The sequence below is a fragment of the Heptranchias perlo genome, chromosome 2 (assembly GCF_035084215.1).
Source record: "Heptranchias perlo isolate sHepPer1 chromosome 2, sHepPer1.hap1, whole genome shotgun sequence".
Classification (NCBI taxonomy): Eukaryota; Metazoa; Chordata; class Chondrichthyes; order Hexanchiformes; family Hexanchidae; genus Heptranchias; species Heptranchias perlo.
Window position 1 is genome coordinate 7,462,523 of NC_090326.1, and position 23,265 is coordinate 7,485,787.

The following is a 23,265-nucleotide window of genomic DNA, read 5'->3' on the forward strand; positions in this document are numbered from 1 at the left end:
AGATAAGTGCCCAGTTAATCTGTTTTAGTGGTTGAAGGGATAAATGTTGCCTAGGACCTGGGATAACTCATCTGCTCTTCAAATAGTGCCATAGGATCTTTCTATCTACCTGAATAGATAGACAGGGCCTTAGTTTAATGTCTTAATTGAAAGACGGCATCTTGGACAGTGTAGCACTCCCTCAGTACTGCACTGAAGTGTCACCCTAGATTATGTGCTCAAGCCTCTGGAGTGAGGTATATGTAGTATAAAATGTATAGCCAAATACACCCAATTGAACAACTTGCCTTTATATAGTGTCTTTAATGTCGAAAAATGTCAAATGTCATGATAGGGGCATAACTAAAAAATGGATAAGGAGTTATTAGGAGGAGTAACCAAAAGCTTGGTCAAAGAGGGAGGTTTCAAGGAGAGTCTTAAAGGAGTGGAAGGAGGTGGAGAGGCACAGGATGTTCCAGAGTATAGGGCCTAGGCCGTTGAAGGCATGGCTGCCAATGGTGGGGGTGGGGGTGGGGGGGGGGTGGCGTAGAGAGGAGGGGAATGAGTGAGGCTGGAATCAAAGGAGCGGAGAGAATGGGGGATTGTTGGGCTGGAGGGGGCTACAAGGGTATGGAGGGCGAGGCCAAGAAGGGATTTAAACAGGAGGATGAAAATTTTAGGTTTGAGACTTTGTGGGGGGGACCAGGAGACCATGTAGGTCAGCAAGTGCCAGAGTGATTGGGGGTATTTGGTTTGGGATAGGATAGTGGCAGCAGAGTTTTGGATGAGCTGAAGTTTACGGAGGGTGGAGGTTGGGACACCATCCAGAAGAGCATTGGAATAGTCAACTAATGCAGGTGAGACCGGCACGGATCAGTTCTCAGCGGCAGATGAGCTTGGGTAAGAGTGGATGCAGGCAATGTTGTAGAGGTGGTAGCAGGTGAACTCTGTGATGGATCGCGCCGCGTCAGTTTTACAGGTGTCAATCAGGTGTCTAACAATCATAGAAAGTTACGGCACAGATGGAGGCCATTCGGCCCATCGTGTCCGTGCCGGCCAAAAAAGAGCTATCCAGCTTAATCCCACTTTCCAGCACTTGGTCCGTAGCCCTGTAGGTTACAGCACTTCAGGTGCGCATCCAAGTACTTTTTATCCAATATGTGCACGGCGTGCATGGGCTCATTCCATGCTGGACGTGTATCGTCCACCTTATTGGATTGGGCTGCTCCGTAGGCGTCCAGGGCATGTGCTGGAATCGTTTAAAAGCCTCATTATCATAATTAAGTAAGATTGTGATATTAGTATGCCCCAATACCTGACTCGCCCTGTGATAAACTCGCTCAGCAACTAACAGGCAGCAAGGACCCTTCAGCAGCGCTATTTAAAGGGATCATTCACTACATACAGGTTAATTGCTAGTTTGTTCTTTTAGGCTGCTGGTTAACTTCTGGGAATTTTTTTTGCTACTTTCTGCCTTCTACAACTGATTTCTGACTTTTGCGAACAACGTTTTGCTGGTTCGGGACTACAGTGTCTGAAATGATATCTATATAAACCTACTCTATGTAAAAAGTAATTAGACTTTATAGCCTTAAAGGTACACACACCTACACTTCAGTAGCAGAATGATACATTGTGTTTTACATGGTGTAATATTCCTGACCTTATAAACAATGCAGCCACTGACTTACAATTTTAAAATGCTGTGTTCTTCTGACCTGGAGCCTGAAACTGATGAATACATTTTGATTTGCAAAGTTCCCTGACCAAACAACAATTAAACACTGAATGATCTGAGGCTTTGTTTACTTAATAATTCGACTTTGTGACCTTAAAGCAGAATTGTCCAAGCTTATTGTCTTTGTGAGCCACTTAGGTATATGAAGGTCATGAAGCCTTAAGGGCCACATATAAAATGTAAATCAATGTTGCTGTTAATCTGCACAGTGGCTACTAATAGATCCAAGTTGGCTAATTTTAGGATTTGGCCTTTAATGAGGTAACGGTGCTAACAATAGCCTTTTGCATTCCTCCAGGCTCAAAAAATTCAAATAGGACAAACCAGTGTGTAAACAAATAAACCTGGTTTGCCATGTCCATGGGCCACAGTTTGGAGACAGAGGCACCTTACTAACAGAATAATATATTGTGCATTACACGGAATAGGAGCAGCATCATCCGACCTAACGTGAGCAGTGACATAGGAGGTGTCTGTGTGTGTGGGCCTATGTGTGTGGGCCTGTGTGTGTGTAAGTAATACAAGGAAATCTCCCATCGCGTTGCTCGTGGTGAGTCAGAGACTAACTCTGCTTTACAACAGCTGGGGTGTTATGCCATTTAACACACAATGTATTATCAATGCCACTGATTTATGCTGACTGAATAATTCATTACATATACTTTCTCCAGGACTATTATGCCTTCCATAATGAGGAGTCCAAATTTGCACAAGTATTCCAGATATGGCCTAATCATGGTTTTGTGCAGTCATCATGATCTGTTTATAGTCAATCCCTCTTAATATAAACTCCAAAACCACTTACCTCCTAATGGCTTTTTCTTTGTCTGTTTGTGCACCCATGTGTTACAGAGTGTACAGCACAGAAAAACACCATTCGGCCCAATGGGTCCATGCCGGTGTTTATTCTCCACACGAGCCTCCTCCCTCCCTCCCTACTTCTTTTTATGCATTCATGGGATGTGGGCGTCGCTGGCAAGGCCGGCTTTTATTGCCCATCCCTAATTGCCCTTGAGAAGGTGGTGGTGAGCCGCCTTCTTGAACCGCTGCAGTCCATGTGGTGAAGGTTCTCCCACAGTGCTGTTAGGAAGGGAGTTCCAGGATTTTGACCCAACGACGATGGACGATCGGTGATATATTTCCAAGTCGGGATGGTGTGTGACTTGGAGGGGAACGTGCAGGTGGTGGTGTTCTCATGCGCCTACTGCCCTCGTCCTTCTAGGTGGTAGAGGTCGCGGGTTTGGGAGGTGCTGTTGAAGAAGCCTTGGCGAGTTGCTGCAGTGCATCCTGTGGATGGTACACACTGCAGCCACAGTGCGCCGGTGGTGGAGGGAATGAATGTTTAAGGTGGTGGATGGGGTGCCAATCAAGCGGGCTGCTTTGTCCTGGATGGTGTCGAGCTTCTTGAGTGTTGTTGGAGCTGCACTCATCCAGGCAAGTGGAGAGTATTCCATCACACTCCTGACTTGTGCCTTGTTGATGGTGGAAAGGCTTTGGGGAGTCAGGAGGTGAGTCACACGCCGCAGAATACCCAGCCTCTGACCTACTCTTGTAGCCACAGTATTTATATGGCTGGTCCAATTAAGTTTCCGGTCAATGATGACCCCCAGGATGTTGATGGTGGGGATTCGGCGACGGTAATGCCGTTGAATGTCAAGGGGAGGTGGTTAGACTCTCTCTTGTTGGAGATGGTCATTGCCTGGCGCTTGCCTGGCGCGAATGTTACTTGCCACTTATCAGCCCAAGCCTGGATATTGTCCAGATCTTGCTGCATGCGGGCACAGACTGCTTCATTATCTGAGGGGTTGTGAATGGAACTGTACACTGTGCAATCATCAGCGAACAGCCCCACTTCTGACCTAGTGACGGAGGAGAGGTCATTGATGAAGCAGCTGAAGATGGTTGGACCTAGGACACTGCCCTGAGGAACTCCTGCAGCAATGTCCGGAGGCTGAGATGATTGGCCTCCAACAACCACTACCATCTTCCCTTGTGCTCGGTATGACTCCAGCCACTGGAAAGTTTTACCCCTGATTCCCATTGATTTCAATTTTACTAGGGCTCCTTGATGCCACACTCGGTCAAATGCTGCCTTGATGACAAGGGCAGTCACTCTCACCTCACCTCTGGAATTCAGCTCTTTTGTCCATGTTTGAACCAGGGCTGTAATGAGGTCTGGAGCCGAGTGGTCCTGGTGGAACCCAAACTGAGCATCGGTGAGCAGGTTATTGGTGAGTAAGTGCCGCTTGATAGCACTGTCCACAACACCTTCCATCACTTTGCTGATGATTGAGAGTAGACTGATGGGGCGGTAATTGGCCAGATTGGATTTGTCCTGCGTTTTGTGGACAGGACATACCTGGGCAATTTTCCACATTGTCGGGTAGATGCCAGTGTTGTAGTTGTACTGGAGCAGCTTCATCTAACCCTATTCTTTCTCCCTCATGTGTTTATCTAGCTTCCCCTTAAATCCATCTATGCTATTCATCTCAACAACTCCTGTGGTAGTGAGTTCCACATTCAACCACTTTCTGGGTAAAAATGTTTCTCCTGAATTCCCTATTGGATTTATTAGTGACTATCTTATATTTATGGCCCCTAATTCTGGTCTCCCCTGCAAATGGAAACATCTTCTCTACGTCTCTCCTATTAAATTCTTCCATAATCTTAAAGACCTCTATCCGTCTTCTCTTTTCTAGAGAAAAGAGCCCCAGCCTGCTCAATCTTTTCTGATGGGTATAACCTATCACTTCTGGTATCATCCTAGTAAATCTTTTTTGCACCTTCTCCAGTGCCTCTATATCCTTTTTACAATATGAGACAGAACTGTTCACAGTACTCCAAGTGTGGTCTAACCAAGACACACACTTTGAAGGATTTACGTATCTGCACATTTGAATTATTTTGCTTCTAACTGCACTGATATTGTGAAATAAGTTATTTTTATGTTTTTACTATATGAGGAACCTTATTTTTAGCCCATACGCGCCAGGCTGAGGGTGTGAAGAAATGGTGTGCAAAAAAAAATTGAATCGTGTTTTGAAATATTTGATTCGTTTGACCTCTCCTTTCTCTTGTTAGCATATTTTTCTGACTGGTCATTCAGGATAAGTTGTTTTCCTAAGTAGGCCCTCATTGATAGTTGTCTAACAGATATTTTCTTTTTGCTTGTGATTCATGTATTCCTTATCACCTCAGTTCTGATTTGCTGCTGTTTTACTTTGAAACAATCAGAGAAGTGTGACAGGAAATAAGTTTTACACTCGTAGAAGGTACATGCTATACATCAAACTTTTAATATATAGTGGCTATCCCAGGCGTTACTTGTAGGAAGTCAGAACTGAGTCTCTGACCTGTCTCTGTTGTGTTTGTGTTGCTGTATCTCTCACTCCCTTTCTCCTCTCTCCCTTTGTTTCTGCCTCTTTTTCTGTCGGAGGGTTGCACGACACAATTGCTGGTGCCGGAGGCGCGACATCAGTTGGGGGAGGAATCCAGCCGAAGTCCAGCAGCTCTGGGAGAGGGGTAGGGTTTTGTCCAAGGCTGCATGCTTGGTTTGGAGTCATTGCATCCCTGAAAACATTCATTTGTTTATTTTCCTATATCCAATCAGAAAACATTTAAATATATCTAAGGAGATGTCTTATAAAGTTTTCGAATTCTTTCTCTTTCCCCTCAATCCATTCTGCCAGACTCCACATTATAGCATCAAGTTCTGCCAAACCCCAGGTTCCCTCTTTACAGGACCCCGAGTGGTCCAAAGCCACAGATTCAACAACAGTTAGTGTTTCCAAATCCAAAGACTCCCACCCCAGTATTTCAAAATCCCAAGAACCTCTCCCCTGCCAATACTACCAAACTCCAGAACCACCCTCTCAGTCCTGCCAGACTTCAGGAACTCTTCCTAAGCTGCTAAACTCCAGGGGCTGCTTCCTCCCCCCCCCCAACCCCTTGCTGCAAAATCTCAGGACCTTCAAGAAAGAAAGACTTGCATTTATATAGCGCCTTTCACGACCTCAGCATGCCCCAAAGCGCTATACAGCCAATCTAAGTACTTTTTTCCAGTGTAGTCGCTGTTGTAATGTAGGAAACACGTCAGTCATTTTTTGCCAAGATATCTTTGCATTTCAGGATGAGGAGAGCAGGACCCGATAGTGCTTTATGTGGTCCAGCCAGATCTGGCGATGAATGGCTAAATCGGTTGTGCACGTAAACATTCAAGTCTGCGTCCCTTGGAATTAAGGAGATGAGGGCCATATGTATCTTCAGTGCTGCGAAACCGTAGATCCCCCACTACAGTGCTGCCAAACTCCAGGCCTCATAGAATAGAATCATAGAATTTTACAGCACAGAAAGAGGCCATTTGGCCCATCGTGCCTGTGCCGGCTCTTTGAAAGAGCTGTCCAATTTAGTCCCACACCCCAGCTTTTTTCCCCACAACCCTGCAAATTAGTCCTCACCAAGTACACGTCCAATTACCTTTTGAAAGTTCCTATGGAATCTGCTTCCTCCACCCTTTCAGGAAGTGTGTTCCAGATCTTAACAGCCCTCTGTGTGAAAAAAAATTCTCCCAATATCCCCTTTAATTCTTTTGCCAATTATTTTAAACCTACGACCTCTGGTTACTGACCCACTTGCCAGAGGAAACAGTTTTACCCTACTTGCTCTATCAAAACTTCATAATTTTGAACACCTCTATTAGGTCCCCCTTAACCTTCTCTGCTCTAAGGGAACAATCCCAGCTTCTCCAATCTCTCCACATCCAGGAATTCAGTCTAGTTCTGCACATAGTTTCCCTATTGTACCTAATGCTGCAAACTGTGCGTATTTGGAACATTGTTCACAATTTGCATTCTGTTTATCCCACTTATATGGGGGTGCAGACAGAAGAATATACTTAATAGTCTTGTTGCAATTTTTTCAGGTCTGGGAGCAAGTGCTCATTTCCCTGTCTCGTCTCGGCCCCCAGAACGACCTTTGTAGACACTTCGACAATGTACAAAGTTTAATCATTTATTTTAGTGTCATCCCAAATTTTTATCTCTGCTAATATAAAAATGTCTCAAAATCAGACTATCGAAGGCATTGTGACTGATAGTTATGGTTTATAACATATTTGTAGTGTAATTAGAATACTCAGTGATGTTCCATTTGAATATTGAATTTTTCATTTGTGAACAGCATCAATACAAGATGCTTGTACTGTATTGCTCTTCTGACTTGGGGGATAAGGTCTATAATGAATGGCTTCCCATTGTGAGTCCTCCGTCAAGTGAATCAGTGACCGGGGCATAAATTTAAAATTATCAATCAAATGAACAAAGGGAGAGGTTAGGAGAATTTGTTTTATAGATGCAGAGGACTTGGAATGCCCTAGACAAAACAGCAGTGAAAGCAGAATCAGTAATAGCTTTTACAAGGGACAAATATGTGGAAAAAAATTAATAGGATTTGGGGAAAGGGCGAGGGAATGGGACTGTGGATGGCTCTTTCAGATATTCGGTGCACGTGCTATGGCTGACTGTGCTGAAAAATTCTGTGATTCTGAGTATAGCACTATTAGGTAGGTCTTAAAAAAAAAGCTAAATTAATTTATGGGATGTGCAAGTAAAACGTAGAAAATATTGGAGCTGTTTTAACTATGTTTTTTATTGCTGTATATTCGCTGGTGAATTGATGTGTTAAACGCTGACCACAAAACGGTTGCTGCATTTACCTACATAATAGTAACTACACTTCAAAAGTAGTTCATTAGATGCAAAGCGCTTTGGGACGTCCTGAGGATATGATGAGACAGTATGTAAATGCAAGTTTGTTCTTTCCAAAGCACATTTCATTTATTGGTGCCTTGAGGAGAAACCTAATATGAAATCAATGTTTATATCTATAGATTCCACTCACTATTGCTTTCTTTCAAACAGCATGATTAACCTTACAGATGTGAATATGGAGGAGCACCTCTGCCCTCCGTTCCTTGGCTGCACAATCTGTGTGACGGGGCTGAGTAGCCTGGATAGGCAGGAAGTGCAACGTCTTACCCTGGAGAATGGGGGTCAGTACACAGGGCAGCTGAAAATGAATGATTGCACGCATCTTATAGTGCAAGAACCTAAAGGTAAAGGCACCATATGTGATATGGCTCCATTTTCAGACCTTGCAAATACAGTAAAGTGGAACCTCCCTTGTCTACACTGCAGTTATCCTCCAAAATGTTCATATTACCTCATTGCATAGCTTCCTTTGTTTGTATTTCACCTCTATTTCTTGGTGAATAAAACTGCATAATGTTTATTTTCTATTTGTCTTCATTCCCATGGCTGTTACATATGTGTAAGAAAAAATGTGGAGAAACTTGATTAGCTGCTAATTTCCACTATCCATCAGGGGAATCCTTCATTTGGGCTGAAAATGGGGATTCTATTATCATAGTATTGTACAGCACAGGAGGAGGCCATTTGGCCCACCGTGCCTGTGCCGGCTCTTTGAAAGAGCTATCCAATTAGTCCCATTCCCCTGCTCCTTCCCCATAGCCCTATAAATTTTTCCCTTCAAGTATTTATCCAGTTCCTTTCTAAAAGTTACTATCGAATCTGCTTCCACCACCCTTTCGGGCAGTATATTCCAGATCATTACAACTCACTGCCTAAAAAAATGTTTCCTCATGTCACCTCTGTTTCTTTTGCTGATCACCCTAAATCTGTGCCGTCTGGTTACTGATCCTTCTGCCACTGGAAACAGTTTTTCCTTATTTACTCTATCAAAACCGTTCATGATTTTGAACACCTCGATCAAATCTCCCTTTGACCATCTCTGTTCCATAGAGAACAACCCCAGCTTCTCCAGTCACTCCACATAACTGAAGTCTCTCATCCCTCTTCTGTCTCTCTTCTGCACCCTCTCTAAGGCCTTGACATCCTTCCTAAAGTGTAGTGCCCAGAATTGAACACAATACTCCAGCTGAGGCCTAACCAGTGTTTTATAAAAGTTTTGCATAATTTCCTTGCTTTTGTACTCTATGCCTCTATTAATAAAGCCAAGGATCCCGTATACTTTTTTAACAGCCTTCTCAACTTGTCCTGCTACCTTCAAAGATCTGTGTACATACACCCCCAGGTCTCTCTGTTCCTCCACTCCCTTTAAAATTGCACCATTTAGTTCATATGGCCTCTCCTCATTCTTTCTACCAAAATGTATCACTTCACACTTTTTTCATCTGCTATGTGTCTGCCCATTTCACCAGTCTGTCTCTGTCCTCCTGAAGTCTGTTACTATCCTACACATTGTTTACTACATTCCCAAGTTTCATGTCATCTGCAGACTTTGAAATTATACCCTGTATATAGCCAAGGCCAGGTCATTATATACATCAAAAAGAGCAGTGGTCCTAATACTGACCTCTGGGGAACACCACTGTATACTTTGAAAAACCACTGTTCACCACTACTCTCTGTTTTCTGTCCCAGCCAATTTTGTATCCACACTGCCACTGTCCCTTTAATGGGCTTTTAATTTTGCTGACGTGTAACATAACTCTATTATGTGGTACTTTACCAAATGCCTTTTGAAAGTCCATATACACAATATCAACCGCACGACCCTCATCAACCCTCTCCGTTACTTCATCAAAGAACTCAATCATGATTTTCCTTTAACAAATCCGTGCTGACTTTTATTTATTAACCCATACTTTTCCAAGTGCCAATTAATTTTGTCCCAGATTATTGCCTCTAAAAGTTTCCCCACCACCGACGTTAGGCTGATTGGCCTGTAATTGTCGGGTTTATCCCTCTCCCCTTTTTTGAACAGATGTGTGATATTTGCAATCCTCCAGTCCTCTGGCATCGTCCTCATATCTAAGGAGGATTGGAAGATTGTGGCCAGAGCCTCCGCAATTTCCACCCTTACTTCCCTCAGTAACCTAGGATGCATCCCATATGGACCGGGTGACTTTTCTACTTTGATTACTGTCGATCTTTCAAGTACCTCCTTTTATCTATTTTTCTCCAATCCAATATCGCTACTACCTCCTCCTTTACTGCTACATTGGCAGCATCCTCTTCTATAGTGAAAATGGATGCGAGGTATTTATTTAGTATCTTAGCCATGCCCTCTGCCTCCATATTGACTACCCTTTTACTATTTATATGTTTCTATAAGACTTTTAGGTTCCCTTTTATGTTAGTTGTTATCTATTCTCATACTCTCTCTTTGCCCCTCTTATTCCCTTTTTTAGATCTCCTCTGTACTTTCTGTATTCAGCCTGATTCTCTACTGTAATTTGAAATTTACATTTATCATAAGCCTTTTTATGTTTCGTTTTAATCTCTATAACTTTAGTCATCCAGGGAGCTCTAGCTTTGGAGGCCCTTCCTTTCCCTCTCATGGGACTGTGTCGACTCTGTACCCGAACCATCTTCTCCTTGAAGGCCTCCCATTGTTCAATTACTGTTTTGCCTTACAATTTCTGATTCCAATCCATCTGGGCAAGATCCATTTTTAACTCACTGAAATTAGCCCTCCTCCAGTTAAGCATTTTCACATTTGACAAGTCCTTTTCCATAACTATTCTAAACCACTGAAACATGCTCCCCTGTTCCACATCATTCCCCAGAACTAGATCCCGTACTGTTTCCTTCCTGATTAGTCTGGAAACACACTGTTCAAGAAAGTTCCCTTGAACACATTTCAGGAATTCCTCTCCCTCTTTGCCCTTTACACTGTTACTGTCCCAGTCTATATTGGGATAATTGAAGTCCCCATTATCATTACTCTATAGTTCTCGCATCTTTTTGTAATTTGCCTGCAAACGTTCTCCTCTCTCGTTGCCAATATTTGGTGGCCTATAGTGCACACCCAGTAGTGTAATAGCTCCTCTATTGCTCCTTAATTCTAATTGTATTTGTAAATGAGATTTGATCAATATGCAACAAGATTGGAGTATGACATGTTGTGAAGATCATGAGATAGAAAGGAGATGAGGAAGGACACTTGACTCACCTATCCAGAAAGACCCAACAGCAGTGTTGTCTAATAGAAATTTCTGACCAGCCACATGTGGCAATGGCGACAGTATTTTAGCCACATGCACTAATTCTAGTGGAAAATGCCTTATATACAGTCACACAATACAGGTAAATGTTCTTCACGTATCTATATTTACTTAACAAACATCTATAACCATTCAGTGATAAAGGATGTAAAGCAGTTACAACAATCAAAAAACTCACGCACACTCTGCTTTTCATCTTACCAGTTTATCAACAAACACACAAAAAGTTAAAGTACACATGCATACGCCATGTGACTATTGAGATCACACGTTCAACAATGGTGTCTAGTATTTTTATTTACCAGTCAGAAATGCAGTTAGCCGCATTTGGATTCCCAACTAGTCACCTGTGGCTAGTGGCTTAATGTATTGGACAACACCGCCCTGCAGCCCTCATCATGGCATCCAATTGTTAAACCAGTCAGGGTTTTTGCTTCCAGTACTCTACCCAGAAGTCCATTCCAAAGAGTTGTTTGCTCTGACAGTCCTAAATTTGCCTTTTGTTAGTTTGAATTAGTGTGCAAATCAGTGTCCCCCTTGTCCTGTTGTGGTTTAGATTGAAGTAGTGATCTGGATTTACCTTTTCTTTACCATTTACTATCGTATATTATCTTGTATTACTGCATGCCTCATTTTGCAGGCTGAAAATCCCAAGTTTCTCCAGTCTTTCCTCACAACTCAGTCCCTCTGACACGAGATCGGGCTCATGGCTCTTCTTTGAACTGTTTCGAGGGCTTGCATGTCTCCCTTATGTCTCGGTGATCAGAACTAGACACAAGAATCAAGGTGTAGCCTGATTGGGAGTACTATAAGGTTTGCGCATGACTTCCTCTGACTTGTTTTTGGCTTTAGTTCAACATTCTCTTTGCTTTGTTGTTTGCTGATCTGTGGGGTTTGGACATGTTGAGCATCAAGTCTTCGAAATTCCCTAGATTTCTTTGAACTTCATCCATCGCTATTTCAACAATTCCTATGTAACTGCTTGGCCATCTAACAGTGCAAATAAGTGAAGTTCACAACATTCTTAATATAAGATTTAACAAAGTGAGAGACTGACAGAACTACTATGGGTTGGATTTAAATCTGATTGACCTTTGATACTTTTAATTTGTGGAAATACTAATTTGCTGTGTAATGATTGTACCAAACTCTCTCTACTCCAGTTTGCATGATTAAGGCTATTTATTCTCGGGCGAGTATATCCCTTTCTTCAGGGTCCTTTATGCTTCTGCTAAGCTTGTTTCCTTAATGAGCAAAGAAATAAAGCACACTGCACTTGTTGAGTGCTGTTCCCTGCCTGCATGGCTTTCAGATAGAGTTGAAGTTGCTGCTTCCACTCTTTGCCAGTTTTTAAACAAACTTTCTTTTGAATTTAAAGGGTCGTCCCAGTGAATTCCTCACAATTCTTTTTACAACCTTACCCGTATCTTGCCAGAAATCTTTCTCCAGAATTACTTTCACTTTGAAGAGAGGGAATAGATCTCCTTGGTAGCATTTTGTCAGACATTCCAAATCACCTCCATGTAATGCTACCATGCAGAATTCTCACATACTGTAGTTCCAGAATTAACTCTTAGGTTAGCTCTCCCCACTTTGGGTTATTAGAATCATTGAATCATAGAATGGTTACAGCACAGCCATTCGGCTCATCAAGCACCTGCCAGCTCCTTGTAAGAGCAATCCAGTTAGTCCCATCACTCTGCTCTTTCCCTGTAGTCCTGCAAAGTTTTCCCTTCAAATATTTATCCAACTCCTTTTTGAAAGCCACAATTCAATCTGCCTCCACCACCCTTTCAGGCAGCGCATTCCAGATCATAACCACTTGCTGCGTAAAAAAGTTTTTCCTCATGTCGCCTTTGGTTCTTTTGTCAATCACCTTAAATTTGTGTCCTCTGGTTCTTGACCCTTCTGCCAATGGGAACAGTTTCTCTCTATCTACCCTGTCTAGACCCTTCATGATTTTAAATACCTCCATCAAATCTCCTCTCAATCTTCTCTGCTCTAAGGAGAACAACCCCAGCTTCTCCAGTCTATCCACGTAACTGAAGTCCCTCATCCCTGGAACCATTCTAGTAAATCTCTTCTGCACCCTCTCTAAGTCCTTCACATCTTTCCTAAAGTGCGGTGCCCAGAATTGGACACAATATTCCAGTTGTGGCCGAACTAGTGTTTTATAAAGGTTCAACATAACTTCCTTGCTTTTGTACTCTACGCCTCTATTTATAAAGCCCAGGATCCCGTATACTTTTTTAACTACTTTCTCAACCTGTCCTGCCACCTTCAAAGATTTGTGCACATATACTCTCAGGTCTCTCTATTCCTGTACCCCCTTTAGTTTATATTGTCTCTCCTCGTTCTTCCTGCCAAAATGTATCACTTTGCACTTCTCTGCATTAAATTTCATCTGCCATGTGTCTACCCATTCCACCAGCCTGTCTATGCCCTCTTGAAGTCCATCACTAGCCTCCACATAGTTTACTACCCTTGCAAGTTTTGTGTCATCTGCAAATTTTGAAATTGTGCCCTGTGCGTCCAAATCATTAATATATATTAAAAAAAAGCAGTGGTCCCAGTACTGACCCCCGGGGAACACCACTGTACACCTCCCTCCAGTTTGAAAAACAACCGTTCACCACTACTCTCTGTTTCCTGTCATTTAGCCAATTTTGTATCCATGCTTCCACTGCCCCTTTTATTTCATGGGTTTCAATTTTGCTGACAAGCTTATTATGTGGCACTTTCTCAAACCTTTTGAAAGTCCATATACACCACATCAACCCCATTACAGTCATCAACCCTGTCTGATACCTCATCAAAAAACTTAATCAAATCAGGAAGCTGTGGAAGCTACATCATTAAATAAATTTAAAACAGAAATAGACAGTTTCCTAGAAGTAAAGGGAATTAGGGGTTACGGGGAGCGGGCAGGAAATTGGACATGAATTTAGATTTGAGGTTAAGATCAGATCAGCCATGATCTTATTGAATGGCGGAGCAGGCTCGAGGGGCCGATTGGCCTACTCCTGCTCCTATTTCTTATGTTCTTATGTAGTTAAACACGATTTGCCTTTAACAAATCCATGCTGGCTTTCCTTTATTGATCTACACTTGTCCAAGTGACTATTAATTTTGTCCCAGATTATCGTTTCTAAAAGCTTCCCCACCCCACTGAGGTTAAACTGACTGGCCTGTAGTTGCCGGGTTTATCCTTACACTCTTTTTTGCAATGTTACATCCTTGTCCGCTGACGCCACCACCGTATCTAAGGATGTTTGGAAGATTATGGCCAGTACCTCTGCAATTTCCCCCCTTACTTCCCTCAGCAACCTAGGATGCATCCCATCCAGACCGGGTGACTTATCTACTTTAAGTACTGCCAGCCTCTCTAGTACCTCCTCTTTATCAATTTTGAGCCCATCCAGTATCTCAACTATCTTCTCTTTTGCTGTGACTTTGGCAGCATCTTCTTCCTTGGATTTAGTACCTCAGCCATGCCCTCTGCCTCCATGCCTAGATCTCCTTTTTGGTCCCTAATCGGCCCCACCCCCCTCTTACTACCTGTTCACTATTTATATGCCTATAGGTACAGCTCTAGTTGCCCTCGGGCACTTAGTTAATGCATGTTCTTTTAACCGGCTAACCTTACATGGTAAGTAGTGGCATCATCATTTTTATTCTACCAAATATGAACTATTGATTTTGTTTTTGTGTGCCTAGGTCAGAAGTATGAATGTGCACAAAAGTGGAATGTATATTGCGTGTCTATCCAATGGTTCTTTGACTCTATCAAGTATGGTGCTTGCCAAGATGAAGGAATCTACAAAGTTGGATGTGAAACAAAATCTAGAGAGACGGCTCCAAGCACTTCAACTCCTACAAACATTGGGAATGCACTCAACCGTATGTAGCACATTGCTGATTCTGGTGCCTTTTCAATTTTATAGTGCCATTTTAAATTTAGTATTTGTGAATTGTTTTCTCTTCAAAGGTGGGCAAACAGTAGAATGATGTGGATTAAATGGTACAGTTGCAATTATTGCAACTTGGGTGGATAATTAAAAATCCAATGTAAATTTAGATTCTTGATGTCTTTAAAAAACAGTGCACGGATAGAGGTTTGATTTTCACACGCGGAGCCTCAGCCTGTAAATAGTTACTTTTCAGGGTGTCAGCCATGACTCAGTGGTAGCACTCGGGTCAGGAGGTTATAGCTACAAGCCACCCTCCAGGGAGTTGAACGCATAATCAAGACTGACACTTCCGTGCAGCAGTGAGGGAGTGCTGTACCGTCAGAGGTGCCATCTTTCAGATGAGATGTTAAACCGAGGCCCCCTCTCCCTCTTAGGTGAATATAAAACCATTATTGGAGAAGAGTAGAGGAGATCTCCTGGTGCCCTGACCATTTATCCCTCAACCAACATCACTAAAATCAGATTGTCTAGTCATTTGTCTCATTGCTGTTTGTGTGACCTTGTTGTGCACAAATTGGCTGCCGCGTTTCCTACATTAAAACAGTGACTACACTTCAAAAGTACTTCATTGGCTGTGAAGCACTTTGGAATGTTCTTTTTTTCTTTCTCACTTTCTCTCTCTCTTGTTCTTCACTACCTGATTTTTCTCATTTGCAGTTACATGTCTAATCTCTTGTTTCTAATAGAATTTTCACAGTAAATATATTCTATCTGCATGAGTTGTAATTCTAAAGATGGTTGTTTTTTGCTACAGTAGTACGTTATCTCCTGTGACTAAATATTGCAAGAATGCTTTATCGCTATCATACAGTGGATTATTTATAAGCAGGACCTTGTTTAGGGTGACCAGATTTTTACTGAAAAAAAAAATCAAGATACAATGCAGCAATAAACTGCAACGGAATTATTATTCTCCCCTGTAAGTTTAGTTTCATTCAAATTATTGACGTGGAGTGTCTCTTTTATAGAGGAGCAATTGCTCCTGTGTATACTATAGGCCACCAAATAGTGGGAAGGAGACAGAGGAGCAAATTTATGGGCAAATTACAGGAAGATGCAAGAACTGCATTATGAACCTTACATTTGTCATAAGCCTCCTTTCGCTGTTGCATTTTAATCTCTATATCTTTTGTCATCCAGGGAGCTATAGCTTTGGATGCCCTTCCCCCAAGTGATAATGAGGGACTTCAATTATCCCAATAGAGACTGGGACAGTAACAGTATAAAGGGCAAAGAAGAGGGAAACAGGGGTTCCTGAAATATGTACAAGAGAACTTTCTGGAATAGTATGTTTCCAGCCCAATGAGGAAGGAAACAGCGCTGGATCTAGTTATGGGGAATGAAGTGGAGCAGGTGGAGCATGTTTCAGTGGGGGAGGATTTGGGGAACAGTGATCATAATATCATTAGATTTAGAATAGTTATGGAAAAGGACAAGGAACAATCAAATGTGAAAATGCTTAACTGGAGGAGGGCAAATTGCAGTGAGTTAAAAAGGGACCTTGCCCTGGTGGATTGGAATCAAAAATTGGTAGGCAAAACAGTAATTGAATAATGGGAAGCCTTCAAGAAGGAGTTGGTTCGGGTACAGAGTCGACACATTTCCATAAGGGAGAGAGGAAGGGCATTCAAAGCTAGAGCTCCCTGGATGATTATAGATAGAGAAATTAAAATGCAATAGAGAAAGGCGGCTTATGACACATGTAAGGTTCATAATACTGTAGAGAATCAAGCAGAGTACAGAAAGTGGGCAAAGGAAGGGTGGGACCGATTAGGGACAAAAAAGATCTTCTTTTGGAGGCAGAGGTTTATGGCTGAGGTACTAAATGAATACTTTGCATTGGTCTTCACTAGAGAAGAGGATGCTGCCATTGTAGCAGTAAAGGAGGAGGTAGTAGCGATATTGGATAGGAGAAAAATAAAGAGGTGGTACTTAAAAGGTTGGCAGTACTCAAAGTAGAAAAGTCACCCGGTCCGGATGGGATGCATCCTAGGTTACTGAGGGAAGTAAGGGTGGAAATTGCAAAGGCTCTGGCCACAATCTTCCAATCCTCCTTTAGATATGGGGTTGATGCCGGAGGATTGGAGGATTGGAAATGTTACACCCCTGATCAAAAAGGGGCGAGAGATAAACCTGACGATTACAGGCCAATCAGCCTAACGTCGGTGGTGGGAAAACTTAGAGACATTAATCCAGGACAAAATGAATCGGCACTTGGAAAAATATGGGTTAATAAATAAAAGTCAGCACGGATTTGTTAAAGGAAAATCACGTTTGACTAACTTGATTGAGTTCTTTGATCAATTAACGGAGAGGGTTGATGAGGGTAGTGCAGTTGATGTTGTGAATATGGACTTTCAAAAGGCATTTGATAAAGTACCACATAATAGACTTGTTAGCAAAATTAAAGCCCATTGGATTAAAGGGACAGTGGCAGTGTGTTCAAAATCATGAACAGTTTTGATAGATTAAATAAGGAGAAACTGTTTCCAGTGGCAGAAGGGTTGGTAATTGGATAGCTCTTTCAAAGAGCTGGGAGAGACACAATGGGCCAAATGGCCGCCTCCTGTGCTGTACCTACGATGATATTGGTCAGTCTTGCTGCCCCTGAGTCTTGCATTGAGTGTAACAAGAGGCTTGCACAAAAGCAGTTGGAGACAAACCTAGATATACAGAAACATTAAAAGTGTGAGGCAGAGAGAACGAAGAGACTCAGAGCGGAAGACAGCGAGGGAGACAACTCTTCTTGCTGGCTTCCCATACTCGGCTTCCCGTAGATGCCAACTCAGTAGCCTGTATTCGGTCACACACTAAGTCCCCCTCGCCCATCAGCTCTATCCTACTTTACATTGGTTCCCTGTCCCCCAGTACATTAAATTTAATATTCTCATTTTCAAATCATAGTATCATAGTAGGTACAGCACAGGAGGAGGCCATTTGGCCTCTCATGCCTGTGCCGGCTCTTTGAAAGAGCCAATTAGTCCCACTCTGCTGCTTTTTCTCCATAGCCCTGTAAATGTTTCCCTTCAAGTATTTATCCAGTTCCCTTTTGAAAGTTACTATTGAATCTGCTTCCTTCCTTTCAGGCAGTGCATTCCAGATCATAACAATGTTTCCTCATGTCACCTCTGACTCTTTAATCTATGCCCTCTGGTTACCGACCCATCTGTCACTGGAAGCAGTTTCTCCTTATTTACTCAGTCAAAACCGTTCAAGATTTTGAACACCTCTATCAGAGCAGTGGGAGGTATTCAAGGAGGAGACAGTGAGGGTTCAGAGCAAAGATAAAGGGTGGGACTCCCAAATCTAGAGCCCCCTGGATGTCAAGGAGCATACAGGGTAGGATAAGGCAAAAAAAGGGAAGTTTGATACCGAGAGCTCAATACTTCAGAAAGCCTAGAGCAGCATCGAAAGTACAGAGCTGAAATTAAAAAGGAAATTAGGAAAGCAAAGAGAGGACATGAAAAAATATTGGCAAGTAAAATCAAGGGAAACCAAAGATGTTTTATAAATACGTAAAGAGCAAGAGGATAACTAAGGAAAGAGTAGGACCTATTAGAGACCAAAAAGGTGTAATCTATGTGTGGAGGCGGAAGACGTGAGTATGGTTCCTCATGAGTATTTTGTGTCTGCCTTCACAAAAGAGAGGGCGATGCAGACATTGTAGTAAAGGAGGAAGAGTGTGAAATATTGGATGGGATAAACATAGTGAGAGAGGAAATATTAGGGGGATTAGCATCTTTTGAATGTAGATAAATCACCAGGCCCGGATGAAATGTATCCCAGGCTGTTAAGAGAAGCAAGGGAGGAAATGGCGGAGGCTCTGACCATCATTTTCCAATCCTCCCTGGCTACAGATGTGATATTGGAGGACTGCTAACATTGTACCGTTGTTTAAAAAGGGAGAAAAGGATGGTCCGAGTAATTACAGGCCAGTCAATCTAACCTCGGTGGTGGGCAAATTATTGGAAACAATTCTGAGGGACAGCATAAATAGTCATTTAGAAAGGCACGGATTAATCAAGGACAGTCTGCATGGATTTGTTAAGGGAAGGTCATGTCTGACTAACTTGATTGAATTTTTTGAGGAGGCAACAAGGAGGGTTGTGTGTTTGATGTAGTCTACATGGATTTTAGCAAGGCTTTTGATAAGGTCCCACATAGCACACTGGTCAGAAAAGCAAAAGCCCATGGGATCGAAGGGAGAGTGGCAAGTTGGATTCAAAATTGGCTCAGTGGCATGAAGCAAAATGTAATGGTCGACGGGTGTTTATGTGACCGGAAGGCCGTTTCCAGTGGGGTTCTGCAGGGCTCAGTACTAGGTCCCTTGCTTTTTGTGGCATATATCAGTGATTTAGACTTAAATGTAGAGGGCATGAATAAGAAGTTTGCAGATGATACAAAAATTGACTGTGTGGTTGATAGTGAGGCGGAAAGCTGTAGACTGCAGGAAGATATCAATGGACTGGTCAGGTGGGCAGAAAAGTGGCAAATGGAATTCAATCCAGAGAAGTGTGAGGTAATGCATTTGGGGAGGGCAAACAAGGCAAGGGAATACACAAATTACTGAGAAGTGTAGAGGAAGAGAGGGACCTTGGAGTGCATGTCCACAGACCCCTGAAGGTAGCAGGACAGGTAGATAAGGTGGTTAAGAAGGCATACGGGATACTTTCCTTTATTAGCCGAGGCATAGAATATAAGAGCAGGGAGGTTATGCTAGAACTGTATAAAACACTAGTTAGGACAAGCTTGAGTACTGCGTACAGTTCTGGTCACCACATTACAGGAAAGATGTAATTGCACTGGAGAGGCTACAGAGGAGATTTACGAGGGTGTTGCCTGGACTGGAGAATTTTGGCTGTGAGAAAAAATCGGATAGGCTGGGGTTGTTTTCTTTGGATCAGAGGAAGCTGGGGGAGATTTAATTGAGGTGTATAAAATTATGAGGGGCCTAGATAGAGTGGATAGGGAGGACCTAGTTCCCTTAGCAGTGAGGTCAATAACCAGGGGGCATAGATTTAAAGTAATTGGTAGAAGGATTAGAGGGGAGTTGAGGAGAAATTTTTTCACTTGGAGAGTGATGGGGGTCTTGAACTCACCTCCTGAAAGGGTGGTAGAGGCAGAAACCCTCATCGCATTTATAAAGTACTTGGTCCGTAGCCTTGTAGGTTACGGCACTTCAAGTACACATCCAAGAGCTGGAAAGTGGGAATAGGCTGAATGGCTCTTTTTCAGCCAGCACAGACATGCTGGGCCGAATGGCCTCCTTCTGTGCTGTAAATTTTTATGATTCTATCAAATCTCCCCTTAACCTTCTCTGTTCTAAGGAGAACAACCCCAGCTTCTCCAGTCTCTCCAGATAACTGAAGTCCCTCATCCCTGGTACCATTCTAGTAAATCTCTTCTGCACCCTCTCTAAGGCCTTCACATCCTTCCTAAAGTGTGGTGCCCAGAATTGAACACAATACTCCAACTGAGGCCTAACCAGTGTTTTAAAAAGGTTTAGCATAACCTCCTTGCTTTTGTACTCTATGCGTCTTTTAATAAAGCCCAGGATCCCATTTGCTTTTTTATCAGTCTTCTCAACTTGTCCTGCCTCCTTCAAAGATTTATGTATGTGCACATCCTTGCTGCACTTTATCTCTGTAACCTCCTCCAGCCCCACAATTCATTCTGCAAACTTTGGTCCTCTGATTCTGGCTTTTTGTGCATCTCTTTCTGCTCCTCCCACTGCACCATTGAAAACAGAACATTCAGCTAACTCAGCCTGAGCCTCTACAGGTCCCTCCTTAAACCTCTCCAATTCTTCCTTCACCTTTAAAAACCTACTCAAAACCCACCTTTTCAACCAAGCTATCAGTCACATCTCTATGATGTGGCATCCCTTTCCTTATTCATTATGAAGCACCTTGGGACATTTTGTATGCTAAAAGTACTATAGAAATGCAAGGCTTAAGCTGCTTTAAAGGGAAGATTATTTTACTTCTTGTGCTATGAAGGGGGATAGTTGTACACTTAATGCTGTCTCTCAGTTATCACTTGGTGCTGTGCTATATACTTTAAAACAGCTGATTTGAGGCACCTTTGATATTGTGATGTTGTGCAGCAGTGACATAATAAACTTCCCTATAAATAACATTTTGGATATTATACAGTTCCTTAGAGTGCATTTTGCCTTTGAAGAATATACTATTGAGAAAAATTGATTAAAATATTTTTAAGATTTAGTACTTCATGTAGATGGTAATGAGCCAGTACTGTACTTATGCCAATAATGCATAATATGCAATTTGCCCTTTTCTCTTCCTTTGCCTATTCTTAGCTCAACCTCTACCAGAGGTGAGTCATATTTCCAATATTAGCATGAGCTGTATCAATGAATCTGCGTTCTCCTCTGCCATGACTGCGAAACTGGAAGTGCCTAATGACCATCTCGAAGCACTAGACGTCAGTCTTCCTGAGGTTCCTGAGGATTTGTTGGATGGATGTAAAGTAAGACAATGTTTTAAGTTGTCTCTCAAGAACTGTTGCACTAGTGAAATATTGTATCCCTGTGGATAATTGTGTTGATATGAACTATGAGGATAAGCTTGTAATGTTCCATATTTGAGTACGCGTACAGATTTTTGAAAAAGCAGTATTTTTATTTTTCTCAACAACTTTGTTGATTAATGTTTCTTAATTACAAAACACGTCTTTGTGAATTCCTAACCTGGTGAATAAATATTGTAAATAAGTTGCTGTTTTTTTTTAACATATGTTGACCTATATGTATCTTTGTCAGATCTATTTGTCTGGATTTGGTGGCAAGAAGTTGGATAAATTAAGACGGATGATTAACTTTGGAGGTGGTGTTCGGTTTAATCAAATCTGTGAAGATGTTACTCATGTAATCGTGGGAGAAGAGGATAAGGAGCTGAAACAATGTTTAAACAAAATATCTCACAGGTATAGTCACTGCATGTTCTACACTAAAGGGCAACAGGAAATTAAGTACGTATAATTAAAACTCTTGCAAATAACATGTCACATATTAAATCTCTGAGTAGCACATTAAATCTGTCAGTAGCAAAAAAGGAAATCCTGTTGCACATTTCTTATTTAAGACAAGCGACTCATGCATACTGATTTGCTGAAATATGATCAGGAACGATTTCTTGTAGCATTGTTCAAGGGCTGGGGATGAGGTCAGGCTGTGTGTCTGGTGAATACAGGTGGAGGGTAACAGCTAAGGGTTAGGGTGGATGCTGGGTTGAGATTTTTGATACATGGGTCGTGGGTTGATTTTCCAAAGAAAATTGGATAAGAACGAACTTTCACTTGGGAATGCCTTTCACATTCTCGGGGCATTCCACAGTGCTTCACCAGCTGATGATTCACTTTTTTTTTGAAGTGTAGTCAAACCGTTGCTATGTAGGAACACAGGAACAGGATAGACCATTCAGTCCCTGGAGCATGTTCCGCCATTCAATCAGATCATGGCCGATCTGTCCTTAACTCCATTTACGAGCCTTTGATCCATTTCCCTTGACACCTTTACCTGACCCCTATCTAACAAAAATCTGTCGGTCTCCGTGTTGAATATTTCGATTGACCCAGCATCCACGTTCTTTTGGGAGAGAGAATCTCCAATTTCCACTACTGTTTGTGTGAAAAAGTGCTTCCTGATTTCACTCCAAAACTTAGCTCTGATTTTAAAATTACGTCCCCTTGTTCTGGATTCCCCACCAGAGGAAATAGTTTCTCTGCATCTTTCCTATCGAATCCCTTTCTCATTTTGTGTCCTTGATTAAATCACCCCTCACCCTTCTATACTAAACAGAATACAAGCAACCTACCCTCGTAATTTAACCCTTCAAGCCCGGGTATCATTCTGATGAATGTGGGCTGTGCCCCCTCCAAGGCAGATATATTTTCCTTGAGGGTGGTGCCCAAAACCAAATGCATTGTTCCAGATAGGGACTGACCAAGGCTCTGAACAACTGAAGCATAACTTTATTATTAGAAGCTTTTATTTTGCTACGAGCCTGGATATCATGGGACAGTGCCAGAGAATTTTCTTTGCTGCACTGTGATTTAGTAGAATTTGTTTTTGTGGAATGTGTTCGGAGAGAGGCTTTACATAATTTGGTGAATAACAAAGTAGAAAATTACCAATTAGAAAGCAGAAAGACACAATCTTAACATTGGTTAAGTGTCTTCTTATTCTTCAATGAAGATGAAATCGACAGATTCAATGGCGGACACAAGGAACTTTATTCTGAAGATACTTGTGGGTTGTGGTGTTCTAGAATGTAATTTGGTTCTGGGTTGATCCTGGAAAACCTGAATAAAAAGGGATTTGTTTCAGCTTATCTATGAATTTTGTAGTTAGAAATGTTGCATCTATTTATCTGGCCATCTCCTGTGGCATTGCTCACAGTGAATTGGATGATATGCGCTGTCTTTCTGTTACCTTTCTCTGTCGAGTCTTGTGGCGAGTGGGTCACGTCCATGTGTAGATGTTCCTTCTGTCTGTTTCTGTGGTATGT

At 42.2% G+C, this 23,265-nt stretch overlaps 1 protein-coding gene across 1 annotated transcript in view; it reads left to right on the top strand.

The window, feature by feature from the left end:
- The window catches only part of topbp1 (DNA topoisomerase II binding protein 1), a 162,914-nt gene that overhangs the window by 20,974 nt on the left and 118,675 nt on the right, over positions 1-23,265 (top strand). Inside the window, exons 6-9 of the mRNA XM_067999941.1 lie at positions 7,636-7,829; positions 14,481-14,663; positions 21,057-21,226; positions 21,519-21,682. Of these exons, the coding sequence (XP_067856042.1) occupies positions 7,636-7,829; positions 14,481-14,663; positions 21,057-21,226; positions 21,519-21,682 (711 nt within the window). The remainder of the gene's footprint in view (positions 1-7,635; positions 7,830-14,480; positions 14,664-21,056; positions 21,227-21,518; positions 21,683-23,265) is intronic.